The sequence below is a fragment of the Austrofundulus limnaeus genome, unplaced genomic scaffold, assembly GCF_001266775.1.
Source record: "Austrofundulus limnaeus strain Quisiro unplaced genomic scaffold, Austrofundulus_limnaeus-1.0 Scaffold46, whole genome shotgun sequence".
NCBI classification, from domain to species: Eukaryota; Metazoa; Chordata; class Actinopteri; order Cyprinodontiformes; family Rivulidae; genus Austrofundulus; species Austrofundulus limnaeus.
In genome coordinates, this window is record NW_013952448.1 from 2,186,297 (window position 1) to 2,202,088 (window position 15,792).

Sequence of the window (15,792 nt, forward strand, 5' to 3'; positions counted from 1 at the left end):
AAAAACTACCTTCCAACCAGTACTCCAACATGTTCTGCCACTAGAAATAAGTTWTTCACTTTCCCCTCTCCTTTGCGCTGCAGGCACTGTTATCTATGCTGCTAACAGTCTGCCTGCAACTCCCACCCCCCTGTGAGTAATAAGAATGTCTTGCAAAAATGACAGATTTTTGAGGGTCTGGCAAGCATCTTAAGGGTTGACATGATTCACTTAAATAAAGAAGAAAAAGTTTGATCTAAAGTGGCTTAAAAAACGTCTTGCCATTAATGCATCATTTAAGTTGAATAGTAGTTTGGGATCTTGGCATTTATATTGCAGTGTTAAACAATAGCTTTAATAGCAATTTAAACTACATTGTTACCTTAATACATTTAAAATTATGATTCCAATTCAAACAGAATAGCCTATTGTCAACATAATTATGGAGTGTGATTTATTTTCACCTCAAAATATCTTCAAACTAATGAAATATAAAGTTATTAGTGAAGAAAATCAGTCTGGATAACAGCAGACTGACTGCTTGTAAAATATACGACAGGTCTGGACAAAACATGAATTTTGTTCATATCTGAAAAAAATCTTACAATACGAGAAAATTGATGAATGCCACAAGTTCTTCTAAATCACTTGTACGCAAAACTTAAGAACAAATCTGTTTGTACGAACGGTTCTTGCATGAAGCCCAATAATTGGGAAAGTAACTGTGGTACTTTTACACACACACTAAGAAATGAAGTGTTGAACTTACTTAATCAGGTTATGTCAACTGGTTCCTACATTTGCTCAATCCGGTTTGGAACCAGCTGGCATAACCTGATTAAGTAAATCCAACACTTCATTTTTTTAGTGTGCATAAAAACCTCCTTAATTTAACCTCCAAATTTAAATTTGTAACTTGTAAGTAGGTGTTAAATTTTAAAGTAAAGAAATAAAAGTATAATTTTTAAGTTTTGAATGTAATGAAATTTATGTAAAAGTTACAATTTTAAAACATACTTTGCAAAATTACAGATCCTGCAGTAACAGAAACAAAGTAATATAGTAAATACTATACGCCTCTGTCTTAAAGCTTTGTATTGCTTTAAAGAACTCTTTATTAAATCAACCTAATTGTTAAATAAAAGAAATACTTATTGTTTTTAACACAGTTTAAGCAAACAGCATAAATGCTAGAAAACTTCCAGGGTTTCACTGATGTCATCATCATCAACAATCAGGTTTAGACAATGATGCACTCAGTATGTTAATCACATAAGACAGGAAGCTTCCAAAACAAACCTCTCCTGGTCCACCCTGACAATGTATACAACCACATGTCAGTGTGCTGTTTACATGGTAAACATACTATTTTTATGTATTAGATTAAACCAATTAAATCAAAAGCAGACAGTGCAGAGTAGCTCTGCTATTTCACTTGTGCAACCTGGAGTCTGTGATAAATAACAAAAGAAATTGCAGTTTTATCAGTTTAGAGTGCTTATTTTGGAAAATGGAAAGTAAATTATTATTCAAATAAACTCATTAACTTTACCTTTAAGTATGATCTTTAACTTGGTACACAACAAATGAAAATTATATTTCACAACTTCACCCGTCTTATATTGAATCAAAATATCTTAATATGGTGTTTTCTCTTCACAATCAAAACCCAAAAGGGAGATTTTTGTGTTATTAAAAAACATTCAAAATTTTTTCTATCTAAAGACTCTATCTAAAGTATTTCTATCTAAAGCCTCCCATCACCAAAAAGAGGGAAAACAAATTCCCTTGTCTGGTTAAAAGGCTGTAAATGATGTTGAAGGGAGACGGGTGATACAACACCAGGATCAGCTGGTGTGTAATGAGAAGCAAGATAAGAGCAAACATTTGATAACCAGGGGGCTGGTTTGAAGTGTCATAAAACAAGAATCTGTATCTTTTTTTTTTCAGTCAACAGATGAGCTTGTCTAAAGCGGTCAAATTTGTTAGAATGTATGCAGGAAAAATAGCTTAAACAACATTAGGAGGTAAATACACGTTAAAAAATAGTGGGAGTTTTCTGAAGGTTCGTCATGCCACAACACAACCCTTTACCTCATTCAGAAGGAAAATCTCAAAACAGATAAAAGGAGATTTAAATTATTTTGTTAACGTCTCGGATTAATGGAGTTCAAGCAGTTTACTGTGACTCGACTCAAACGTTTACCACCATCTTTCAACACAACCACAACTTAGCCTCTGTGACTTCTTCATAAACGACCATCCTGCATGATGAAAATCATAAAGCCAATAAAAAAAAACAAGACGCATGATGCAGGAGGTAAATCCTGCTCGTTCTGCAGAGGCAGCAACACTGTCGAGCGTCACCCAGGAGGCTCCTAAACGCTGCTGAAGTGCTGAAGCTAGCGATTTGTTCGGCACGTCCCAAACACTGACAGCAACAGCAACAAACAAACAAACTGTCTCCTCCCTGAAATGTCTCAACCAAAACACAGGTGAGTTTTGGACGACAGGTTATTAAAATGATGCGAGGGAAAGTTACAGTGAAGCACTAAAGACCTCTTTAAAAAGGAACCAACTAAAATGACAATTTCTTATAAAAATTTGATGTTTTTTCCAGTTATTAACCTTGGTTTCCCCTTTCACATGAAGTTGAGACAAAGCAAAATCTGCACCCTAATTTACCAAACTTCACATCAACAGCAAACTCAGAATTTATCCTTTTTCCACTAGTGGAAAAAAAACTGAAAACATTAAACACAAATTCAGACAAAATACCAAAAAAAGCTCAACCTACCTACCTACCATGATTCATTAAATTAACCTCCAGTGAAACATTTAAAAAATGACATTTGATGATTAAAAAATGTGCACCTTGTATACATACAGATAATATTGCTTTTACACTAAAAAAGTGAAATATTTATCTATAAATTATCCAAAAACAATAGAAACATTTACATTTTTTCCTCACTTTTTAATGAAAACACATATTTACCCACAACCCTAGTAAACTAGACAACCCTCACCCCTTTGGCACAATAATCATATTAATAGTAATTATTATTATAATATTGTTTAATTACAAGACATCGGAATAGGATTGGTCACTCACACATTCAGCAAAGTAACACAGTTTCTCTAGTCGTAACACATCAGTACTGTATGTTATAGTTAAAAACATCTTTTTTTCTTCTTTTTAAGCTTTGTTGATATGTAAATAAAATAACTTTCATCTGAAACAAAACGAAAATGTCTTTGCATGCCCTTAATATTTACAGAATCACGTTGTCTGGGTTTGTTCTTGCTGGCTGCGGTCGAGCACGAAACAGAAATCAGAACACGAACCGCATCAAATGCAGAAGAAAAAAGCTGGGAAAGATGATGGGCAACGATTTACCAGCAACAATTTGAAGCACTGATTTCTGCTTTGATACCACTTGACCGATTTTAGTTTTAAATCTGTGTCAAAAAATTTGTGCATTATAACCCCTTTAACGATTTCTGTGTTGTTTTTATTTTCTCTCTGTGGAGGGAGCTGACAGAAAGCCAAGGCCTCCTATCTCTAAAGCGGCTTTACTCATCGGGACATTTTATCTCCCCTGAACGACTCAGGAAATGAAAGTGTTGGCACGCGTAAATACAATCAATTTAAAGGCATACCCAATTCTTACAGAACCAAATGTGCCACTTCAGGTTTTTGCAGTTGTTTGGACAACTATAAAAACATCTCTTAATACGAGACAAGGTAATTCTCTTCCTGTAACATGTCTGCTAGAAAAATCGTTGGAAAAATTCTATTACACGTAAGCTTTCAGAGGAAGAATGTCCACTCTGAATGTTTTCTACAATTCAGGAAGTGTGACACAAGGCCAGACCTGACTGATGTTGGCAGCATGATGGATCAGTGGTTAGCACTGGTGCCTCACAGCAACAAGGTCCTGGTTTCAAGTCTGGGGTTGGGAGTTTACATGCATCCACATGTTCGTGTAGGGTACTCTGGTTTCTCCCTGCACATTTAGGCTGTCTTCAGGCCTCCCCTCAAAACTACAGTATATTATCCATTGGACATGCCTGGTTAAATAACAAAACAGCAACATCTGAAAATGGACTGATTCTTGCTGAGAGTGAGCTGAGACCTTTGACACCACTCTTGTGTCGTCATAAAGAGGAGCCAGTTAGCTTAGCAAAAACAGCTGCAAACTTTCAGGTGACTAAATATACATTTACAACTTTTTGTTTATGTTCAAGTACTAAAAGTGTAGAAATACAACAGCTGTTCATGACTTTTCAGACATATCGTTATCATGAGATTGTGATTCAACAGAGACCCTAAATATTTAACATGACAGTGGTACTGATTGTCCTCCGTAACATTAAAGAAGAAAATAACTTTAGCTTTTTAAAAATAAATTACTTTAATGTTTATCTTAGAAGTAAAAAATGCCTCTGACAGTGATCACACAGCAACCACAGTGTTGTCTCAGCATTGGCACAGTGTTTCCTTCACTTAACTAAACTGATCATTTTTATTGATATTGATTTAGATAGTCTGCAATAAAAAAATCATTTGATAACAGTTTATATATACGGAGCCTGCTCAGTGACATTGGATAAAAAATGTATCTTAGGGTCACGTGATTCTAACATGTGGCCATGGGATAAATAACGCATGGCCACGAGATAATTAGCTCGTGACCATGAAATAATTATTGCAGACAATTCCACGCAGAGACTGTTGATCGTGTATATGGAGAAGTTTGTACTAATTTAATTTTTATTTTAATATAGTAATGAATGACAGATACTTAAGTCACTATGTTAAGCATGAAGTTATTCTCATCAATAAACAGTATGTTGCAGCTATAAGACGCAGCTGATGACTGAAGTTGTATTTCTCCATGAAGCTTTATTTTCTTTTTTTGAAGCTCAACACTTAAAACAGGGACCCCTCTCACACTGGCTGCGTTTCCGTTGACCATGAAAATGTGCAAATTAGAATTTCGAAAATAAATTTTTTCAATGAAAACACGTCAGATTAGAAAAAAATTATGTTTTTCGACAAAATGTTTTTGCGCTAGGATGAGGTGGTATTTCGGCCGTACTGAAATTGGTGTTTTTCGCAAAACTGCAATGGAACCACTTTTTCGCATCACTGGAGTCACGTGATCAACAACCAGCTGTTTCTACGGGCGAAAAAGATGACGAAGAAGAAGGTAACAGGAAGTAGAAGTAGTAGTAATATCACAGAAGTAGTAAAATATAGTAAACTCACCAATTACAATTTCCCAAAAACACAGCATACGTAGCCGCTCCCAAGTAGGGACTTGTCTCTGGAAAGCCTCGATAAAAGGCATCGACGTCTCCTCTGATGATGAGCGCTAGTGTCATGGTAGCAATATGCTATGTGTTTACATCCATTGCCGCCATGTTTTTAATGACTTATCGCGAGAACAAACATATTCACGCGTGACTTTAATAGCATTTCTTACTTAATGGAAACACCGCAGTTGCGAAACTGTGTTTTGTCGACATTAACAGAATATCAACAAAGTTTTGCGCACATTTGCAATGGAAACGCAGCTACTATGTCTCATTTTGTGTCCATATGATAATAACCGTGGCTACGAGATTTAAAAAAAATCCAATGTCACTGGATGGGCACCATAAGTAGACTCTTTGGTTGATCTAATCAAGTTTTCTTAAACCTAAACAGATTGGAGACAAGTCATAACTTGCTGAAACACAAATGTCCTTTTTTAAGCTATTAATTCAGTGGATTTTAATTTACCATTTGACATGATTAAGTACTACTAAACCTTTAAGGATAATAAATATAAATATAGACATTTATATTGTATATTTATGTGCAATCTAGTGCCTAAAAATGTAAAAACATGAAGGATACAAACCTTCTGCTTGTGGTCTCAGACATTAGTCTCATCTAACTCTCAGCAAGACAGACAATGTCCCAAAACAGGCAAGTTTTTATTTAAGTTGGAACAACATACTGTTCATCTCAGGGTTTATTTGGCTGTGTGTTGTGAACATTTTGACTGGCTGTAGTGGATATCAGTCATTCTTTTTACAGTTTGCTCGAAGATATATTGAGAAAGTTATGTGCCTCTGTTTAAAAGGCTCGCCCCAAACTCAATGTCAGTTTAAATGCATTTTGTCTTCTTTCACTAAAAAACAGGAAAAAGTCACAAAACTTGTTCAACAGATGACCTTCAGGGCACTGAAGAAGACTCTTTCGCCCAGCGTGAATCAATTGATTCAACATTCAAGATGACTTCCACCCCAATTAATCCCGTTCAAAACACCGTCTTTGATGAAGCAGGGCTGCTGCGTCCCGCTGACACATTGTATCAGGAAAATGCCATGACTGGGATCCAGCTGAGCCGTACAAAATGGACTGTTAAATGTCATGCATTAGCAGTAAGCTCTGAGGTCAGATTTCACCCAATAATCCACCTGAATGAGATCTGAAAGCGAAGATGTTTATGAGGAAACAAGGCCTGGTCTTGTCAGAACCCCGTTCGCCCTCTTTCTCAAGTTACAGACAGAAAGCTACAAAAAAGTTTTGGTCCCAACCGCTTCAGGAATCATGTAGAAAATATACATTCGAAATTTTCTGACAAAAGTTGAAAGAGTAGAAAATATTGAAAAAGAAAGCTGCATGAGAAAGAGGGACGATGAAGGTGGAAGCAGATCGAAGAGGACATAAAAGATGTTGGATTGGTAACAAAAATAGAGTAAGGTACCGCTTTCGCATGATAACATCGTTCCCACAATGCACTTTTGTTAGAAGGATGTGGGATTTCACCACAGAAGACAAATCCACTTATTTTATAGTTACAGTGCTTTCCCCCTGCACATCTCATTTGTATGAGTGTGCTCACACTGTTGTGTCGTTGTGCGTGTGTCTATGAGCAAATATAAACTATGTGCCCTTAATCACCTCACTTTAGATCCTACAGCCTGGAGGAGACAATTCCCCTCCTAACACGCTCCACTGCCATCTCCCTTTCACCTCTCTGCGTTTTTCAAAAACACACTCATACCCACTAATGCACGCACACAAACTTCCTTTAATTAGTTGACAGCCAAGTTACCTTAAAGCCACTAGCTTCAGCTGATTGATACTGAATAGACTTAAACGGTCAGGAATGATCTCTGCTGCAACTGATGCCAAAACAGCTCAGAGACAGGCGGCCATCTTCTTCCGTCACTCGTGAGAGACAGCAAGAAAATACGACACTGGCACGCCTCTTAAACTTGCGCCTTGCTGTAAACATGTAAACATGTAAACACAAACACAGCTTGGTGTCTTCACCAATCAGCCCTCTACTTTAACTACTTTTTTTTTCTTCTCCAAACAATGACGAATGAATTTCAGTCCGATCCGTCTGCTTTCTGCTCCATTGGACTCGTTTTGACAGCCTCACAGTGAGGATGAGCTCTGACTGTAGTTTCTGAGGGTCAGTCTGGCATATCTGGGTGAAGGGGGAGACGGGGGAGGATGGGAAGGGACTGGGGGAACGTACAGACCCGTCTCTGAAATCTGGGAGCTACTGCTGGACGCCAGAGAGTCACGGAAGGGCGACGGAGGCGTTAAAGCGATTAGTTCCTCATCCAGCTCCGCCCTCATCAGGGGGGAGTCGGGGTGGCAGGTGGCCAGGTTTCCTCGCATGGGGGAGAGGGAGGGGGAGGCGTGGCGGTGAGGCGGCGGCAGCGGGTACGGCGAACGAGGAAGAGAGTGAACGGGACAGCCGCCCCGGCTGGCCTCGGCGTGGGGGAGGGGCTGGACGTCAGCGTAGGTGGTGAGGGTCGGGGGCATCGGGAGCTCACGGGGCAACAAGTAGGGGTCGTGGGGGTGGGGGGAGGGCGGCGTGTGTTTGTTTGTATGCGAAGGAGAGGTGTAGAGCATCATGCTGTTCAGCTCCGAGATGTTGGCAGTGAAGCGGTTCACCACGCAGCTGATCTGGTCCATCAGTGAACTCTGGGGCGCCGCGGGGCAGTCGTCCACGACGACCAAGCGGCCGTCGCTTCCGGCCGCAGCAGAGCCGCTGCTGGGGGGTCCGCAGCTGCTGGCGCCGCTGCCACCGCTGCAGATGCTGCTGGAGTACTGAGGAGCAGCGGCCATCTGAGGCTCTTCCACTGAGCTCGCACCGATCCTCTGGCTGATGGTGCTGATAGGTGACGGCGTCTGCGGCCGGTACGTCATCGAGTAGTGCTCCTCCGCTTCCGACAGCTCGTACAGGGTCTTATCCGTGGCGCCGTCGGGATGAGTTGGCAGGGAGGACATGGAGGGGAGGGACGGCAGAGGTACATGCGGCGGCATGTCGGCCCCACCGAGGTACCGCTCCTCAGAGGTCTTGGAGAAGGGCTTAATAACTGCGGTCTGATTGTTCTCCTTCTTCTTGATGTGGAAGGACAGCCGCTGCCACAGGTGGTTGCCATGTGAACTGCTGCGCTCCGTCTGAGCCCAAGAAACAGATTTGCCATTGGAGCTGCAGAACAGCAAGGAAACAAAAAACTAAATTCAATACTTTTTTTTTCCAGGATCATTTTGTGACTAAATAGTAATAGCAAGTAATGACAGAATTAGAATTAATTAAAACATTTACCTGAAAATATGATTTACCCACACAAATCTATAATGTGGGATTAGGGTCACACTATGAGGTTTTATACTACAACATGAATAAAGTAAAAATATGTAAATAGGGTTACAATAATGTAAAAATAAAGTCATAATATAACATGAATAAAGTTGTAATATTGCTAGAATAAAGTCACAATATTAAAAGAATCAAGTCATAATATTACAATAATACAATCATAATATTACGAGAAAAAAGTCATAATGTGAGAATAATGTGATAATTATACAAAAATAAAGTCATAATATTACAATAAAATCATAATATAATGAGAATAAAGTCATTGTATTAGAAAATGTCATATTTTGAAAATAAAGTCACAAAACTAAAATGAATAAAGTCATAATTTTTTTACAAGATTAAAGTCACAATATTACAAGAAAAAAGTTGTAATATTATGACTTTATCCTCATAATTTAAAAATATATACATATATCATAGTGTGGCCTAAAAACTTCATCATAATCCATCTGGCTAAATAGAAATCTACACTTTTACTTTTTCTATTATCTTTTTAACCTGTCTTGGTTCTGCAAATTGCCTTATAAAGTTTCTCATTAACCCACGCGTTATATAGTTCACACACTATACACATGACTGTTGACACAAATATATTAGGAGCAGTAGGTTAGTGTCTTGCCCAAGGACATATTGGCATGGTGCAGTGGCCGGGGATCAGACCTCTGACATTTAATTGGAAGACAGCCTCCCTTGCAATTTCTTTTCCTTCCAACTTTTCACTGTTTCACCTCAGCCACAGAGCTCTGTCCCCTGCTGCCCCTCCACCCTTTTGTCAGGTTAAATAGTGTGATTAAATCATACTGGAAGCCCTGATTCAAACCTCTCACCATCATGACTGATGGTGAAAGGACTGGAACTGCCCTGGCGGCACATTCACACGTCCATTTATTAAACGAGTTGATTGTAATCTGCAGATAAAGCGTTCTGTGATCACTTCATCAGAACTCATGTGGATACATGTTGCACATAGTGAATCAGTATTGTTTCTTACATAAAGTGTATTCAAACTTAGAGAACGATTTTAATGTCTGGTGAAGGTAAGCCACACTTTTCTCACCGTTTCAAACACTTGAATCAAACATTTTATTACTTCAAAAGTTTCTTTTCCCTCAAGTCCGCCTGATTCATCTCTGTCCGTGCCTGTTCAGACTGCACTGACAATGACAGCATCTCAAACACAACCGCTTCCAGCCTTTCGCCCAAGAGATAGACAGCCCTGCCAATTACCACCACCCACAGAGGACGGCAGGACCAAAAGAGACAGAGCGGGGAAGGCAAGGAATGAGGGGAACAAAGACTGAAACGCTCCTGACATTTTTTTTTTTTAGTGTGATTGAAATCTTGCTTGCCACGCAGGGTGAGCAAGAGTAACCTGCTGACAAATGAAAATGTGTTCCTGTTTTTTTTCTCGGACAAGAGGCTACACGTCCCTCCTTTTGAGTGCTTTGATCAGTTCCTTGTCATCGTGGATAACTGTGGATGGCCTGAAAAGCGGGTGCAAGATCTATAATGTCCTCCCTTTTGCACACTGCTCCTTTGGTCCTCTTTTTTTTTTTACTTGACATCACTTCAGCCCGTCATTTCTGTTCCCATTTATCTTTTTCAGTTTGTTTTCCTCGTTTTCCACTTGGTATCCTCCTGCCTCTCCTCCTTTGTCACATCTACATTAGGCCGTTTTCTACAGTTCATGTCGGGGTCGGAAAAAAAAGTCAAGTATATTCAAGGGAATACAGATAATAAATCTCTCAGAACGTTCAAACACACAGAGACCATAACTGCTTTCCTAAGTGGAGCCATTACAGAAAGTGGCCTTGGACTGTAACTCATGAGTAACCTGGCATTAACCTGGGCTTCAAGCCTCCAGGGGCAAACACATTCGGCACTCCAAACACAGTTATACCTGAGTGTCTCTGCAGTCGAGCCTCTGCGTTTCCACAGGTTAACCAGGCTGGAAGAACGGCTGGCAGCCGAAGACGATTTGCCGTCGCCCACATGCATGCGCACCACTGTGCTCGTGGTAAAGGCACTGCGCACGTTTCGCTCTGGTTTGGCCAGGATGATGTACACCTGGTTTCAAAGAAAACATTTTAAACATGACTTACTAAGGGGGAAAAAAGACAAGGCCATTTATTGTCATCGGTCAATAAAAAACTCTCTTCTTACCTTTTTCATAAAAGCACAGGGGGCTCTTGTGTCTCAAATTTTGAAGATAATAATGTGAACCAGGCAAAAAAAGCACTAACAAGGCCTATTTTAGGTCTATAAAGCTTGGAACTCCACAATACTCCAGACTTTTTGAACTGAGAAAGCTTCCTGGACAAGAAGTGAAATGTCTTCAGCTTCAAAATCAAATCCAGTCCTTGTGTTTGTTTGTTTTTTTACCTTTTTTGGGGGATTTTACATTTTGTTCTGATTGAGATTACAGCCAAACTAACTTTAAAGTGCATGTGGCATCAAATTTTGTAATAAATCTGAATGCATTTTTTGAAAGATAAAATTGATAAAGCATTGTAAAACAAATTTCACGCTGCTGACATGAACCGTTGCTGAGATATTTGCATGTAAAGTAACAGGAAGTGATGTCAAAGGGGAATGTGTGCATGTGAACAGAACAATAATAAAACTGCTAACCACCCAAACTTTAGAGAAGAATCCAATATTTATTTAGATTATTTTGAGTTACTATCAGGGAGAAATGAAGAGTCAGAGTTCAAATAATGTTTTAATGAACAAAGACCATGGAGTTCCTTTTCCTAAAGAGATCCCCTATGATGTCACTTCCTGTTTCATTTTGGCTGAACCACATTTTAAAGAAAATATGACAGTTATGTGACAAAATGAATAAAACAGTGAGTATTATGCCAAGTTTCCTAAATGTTAAGTATTGTCTTTGCACATCACAGTTACTTTAAGGTTTCCTCTTTTCCTCTTTACAGGTGACTACTTGAAAAAACATCAGAAACGGGTGCAGCTTACAGTAGAGACTGTGGGAACACATCAGAACAGTAAAAAAGTCTTTATTTTCAATCTTACCTTGGGTACAAACATGCAGCATAAAGCCACGGTGGCACTGAGGCTTACACTGAAGCACATGGTGATAATTTTGTAGTTGGAGCCAAAGTAGATGGGTACAAATGCCAGCCAAATGATGCAGGTAGTGTACATTGTAAAAGCAATGTACTTGGCCTCATTGAAATTAGCAGGAACGTTGCGAGTCTGTGAGGAAAACGGAGACAATGTAAAAGAGCAAGACAAGAGTTCATAAATATCACTACAGTGCCTCAGCTTTGTTTATTTTCTCAGCTTCAAAGCAAATAAAAACCCTTGTTAGCTTTTGAGAACAGACCCCACAGTCAGAATAAATACTTACACCATCATTTAACAACTGCCTTGGCATTGCAGCTATAATCTTATTGCTAACTTCAGTTGACTGTGCGAGTGTGACAGGTGAAACATGGAGCCAATAATCCTAAACCACCTGAGTCAGGTTGATGTCCTCAGCTGCTGTGTTCCAAACATTGCTTGATATTTTTTTTCATGCTGTGTCTCTTCATGCTTCAGCTCTCACACTGAAAATCAATGTCTGCGGGGTCACCGGCAATCAAACACTGGCTTTATTATGTGCATGACACAATTTCAGAAAACCAAACATTCACAGTAATTTTAGCATTTCTCTTCATGTTTTGTTGGTAAGACACTGAACAGTACATACTAAAACTAGATTTCTGATTCAAATAAGAAACCTAAACTTTTACAATGTGGCTGTCATGTTGTCATACCCAAAAGTTATCTTGAAAAAACCTTTGACTTGATGCTATTTGATGCACATGACTACCAAGTTTAGCATGAACAATTGTTATTGTCACACAACCATCATTCACTACTTTACATGTGGCTTCACTGTGATGAAAAGAATTACAAAAAAGAGAAAAGGATTAAAAATATAAATGTTTTGTAGTCATATTTAATATGGGTTAATTACTTGTATAGTTTAACACTAGTAACTAACTTGCAATAGTTATAGTTTTGTCTTAAAACAGTTTTAATTTTATTAAACTGCAGTATAAAGTGTGTGCAAATGCAGAGAAAAACTTCACCATTGCAAGCATGTCATTTTACTCAGTTAGGTAAGGCTGTGTATGGCAAGAATTTGGTCATATGATACATATCATGACACTGGGGTCACGATATGATATCGCAATATTTGGGGATACTGTAAGCAAGGCAGTATTTTGCTATTATGTGTAATATTTGATTAAATTCAGATTAGTTCAGAGAGTTTTATTTGTTTTTTTATTGTTTTTACTGTGTTTTATTGAATTTTGTGTTTTTATTGTGGTTAGCACTATAAGGATTGATGCTTAATTCTGTTGTACTTCAGTATAATGACAGTAAATTCTACCTATCTATTCCTGAACAGTAAGAACTGCATTTGCATTTCACATTTGTTTGTTAATTTTTCAATTTGTACCTTGAAGGCATAAAAGGTGCAGCTGAGGATGAGCAGGCCGTTGTATCCCAGGGGGGCAACCACTCCGAGGTTGGTGGTGTTGCAAATGAGATTGACCTGGCGGATGCTGGGGTAGTCGTGGATTACCTGTACGTGGTGAATGGTTGTGACAAGGCAGTAAATAAAGGTCTGACAAAACTATTAGCACAAACTGTTAAAATAAATTACCTACCCAAAAAACTCAACAAAATTCCCCCAGAGTTACTAAAAGTGAGATTGGTTTATAAAGTGCTAATTTGTGTCAAGTTTTATTCAAATGATGTAGTCTTCTTTTTGATGCACTGTTTTTATTTCTCTGCTTAAAAACAACCTTCTCTGAAGTGGCTCACACAGGACTTACCTTTGGTGGCTCCATAAGAAAAAGAGCCACAATGATGCCCAGCTGCAGCAGTATGAGGAGGAAGGCAATGATAAGCTGAGCACAGGCGGACATGAAGCGAGGTTTCTTTGTGCAGATCTTCTTCTTGCTTCCTGCCAGGATCCGAGCGATGCGGTTTGTCTGGAGCCGGATACAAATCATCATTAGAATAAATTACAGTTAGCAAACATTCTGTATTTATTTTTAGCTTTTTACTTGTATTTCTACCCTAAAGCCACTGCACTTATTGTTAATATTATCTTAATGGGGAAAAAAAAGACTAATTTTTGCTGCAGTTTTATCACATTTATCCAGTTCTCACCTTGGTGACAAGTGCAGAGTAACTCATGGCAGGAGATAGGCCAATCCCCAGTCGTTGGAGGTAGCAGTGGACGACGTGGGGCTTTGCTATGAGGGTAAAGGTGCACAGGTATCCCAGGCAGATCCCTGCCAGAATAATGTAACACAGTTCCCTGCTGGAGGATTTGACCACAGGGGTGTCCCGGAAACTTCAACACACACATTGAACAGAAGAGAATATCACTGGTGAAGATACAAAAAAAAGGGCAACAAGAATTTAAACACATCAGTAAATCAGGAAGTGATTTGCTACCGGATAAAGACTGCAGTGACAAAGAATGTGGCCATAAGACCGAGGCAGGCAAAGACCACAGCAGCAATGGGTTCAGGATCCCCCCAGCGCAGGTACTCCACTGGTATCGGGTCACAACCTGGAGGTGAAAGACATAAATGTGTGAAAAGTTACTTCTTTAAACAAAACCACAGTTTCAATGTAACGGAAGTTTAAGAAGGGCAAGGTTTTTATTTTTATTTTAATTTAGCAGATTTATTATTTTGTATTTCCCCTCAAGTAGGGCGAGTGGGCGTGTCACAAGGAAAGGCGATTCTAAAGCAACACAGCTGATTTGACGGACTTTGTTAAAGGGACACACCTGACTGGACAAGCAAAAAAGGGGCGACACCGTACGGCACCACCTCACTGGACAAGAACAAAAGGGGCGTTACTGTACGGCACCACTTTTTCTGGAGAACCCTACTTGGGTCACATTTCTCCTGGTTAACCTTAGTGTTGGGGTCAGGGTCAGGCTGTAAAGAGATCGAGCAAGGTCTAAGGATACTGTCATGTAGGCCTCGTAGCCCACAGTGTTTATGCTTTTGACACGCCCACTTTGATTCCGCAGATAACCATTTCTCCTTCCCCTCACTGTTCTGCTCTTATTACTTTTTTTAACATCTCTTCCTCAGCTTCAGTACAGAAAAACTTCCAGTGTTCTGCAAAACAAGCAGCACATAAAGGTTGGAACATATGCTCAATAATTGTTTGTCTGACCAGCTGCTGTGTGTCTGAAGCAGAAGGCTGCACGGGTTAACAGCTTGTCATTAAAATGCAATGATTTTAGTTAGACACAAGTTGGAAAAAAGCAGAACTGAACAGAGGTTCTTAGAGGGCTATTAGTGCTCCCTTTTGTACTTATAAACAGCCTTACATCTTAATAAAAACACTAGGATTCTACAACAATCTACTCGTTAAATTCTTCCTCCTCCATTTGTGCCTTTACTCCCATCAATTATTCTGCTCTTTTTTAAATCTCCCTAATGTCTTCCTTTTCTCTCCACTTCCTTTTCCATCTGACTTTGTCCCCTAATTCTCCCTCCTCTATCTCCGTCTTCTTCATTGGTAATAAGATAAGGTGTCATTAATTAAAGGGACAGTTCTAATTATCTCCCATTTATTGCTGGTAGATGTTATCTGCTCGGGTTTGGAGACACAGATTTTCATCTTGGGCTTTTTATTCCCCATTTTATATTGCTCCAGAAAAACACAAGCACAAGTCTGTTAGGTCAGCATGGCATTTCGAACAGAAAAGATGAGACGGAGCAGTGATTATAGATTTAGATGCTTTAGCACTGCTCAGTCAGTGATGTGAGTAGGTCTATAGGATTATACTACAGTCTATTTGTTAAGTACAGGAGCCAAGAGGGTGAAACATAAACAAATGAAATGCCAGCAATTTTCTGCACACTTCCATTTAAAATGGACTTAAAGTGTATCTTACACCCCCCCACTCCCGTGAAAAGATAACTCCGCCCCAAGGCGAAATTTGAAAAATGCATCAAAGTGAGTAGGGGAGGGTGGGGTAGAGAGCGGAGGTGTAGCCAGTACGAGACAACGTGACAGCTAGCATTAGCATAATTGATGCTACATGGAGAGTGACCACAGCATCGCAGAGAGTTAC

At 39.3% G+C, this 15,792-nt stretch overlaps 1 protein-coding gene across 3 annotated transcripts in view; it reads right to left on the bottom strand.

The window, feature by feature from the left end:
- Positions 1 to 5,492: 5,492 nt before the first annotated feature.
- Positions 5,493 to 15,792, bottom strand: part of grm5b (glutamate receptor, metabotropic 5b) — an 89,564-nt gene continuing 79,264 nt past the window's right edge. For all 3 annotated transcript variants that reach the window (XM_014007995.1, XM_014007994.1, XM_014007996.1), the window contains exons 12-18: positions 14,148 to 14,265; positions 13,857 to 14,043; positions 13,517 to 13,675; positions 13,138 to 13,263; positions 11,700 to 11,882; positions 10,567 to 10,733; positions 5,493 to 8,492 (exon numbers count right to left, since the gene is read on the bottom strand). In XM_014007995.1, the coding sequence (XP_013863449.1) occupies positions 7,424 to 8,492; positions 10,567 to 10,733; positions 11,700 to 11,882; positions 13,138 to 13,263; positions 13,517 to 13,675; positions 13,857 to 14,043; positions 14,148 to 14,265 (2,009 nt within the window). In that variant the 3' untranslated portion in view covers positions 5,493 to 7,423. The remainder of the gene's footprint in view (positions 8,493 to 10,566; positions 10,734 to 11,699; positions 11,883 to 13,137; positions 13,264 to 13,516; positions 13,676 to 13,856; positions 14,044 to 14,147; positions 14,266 to 15,792) is intronic.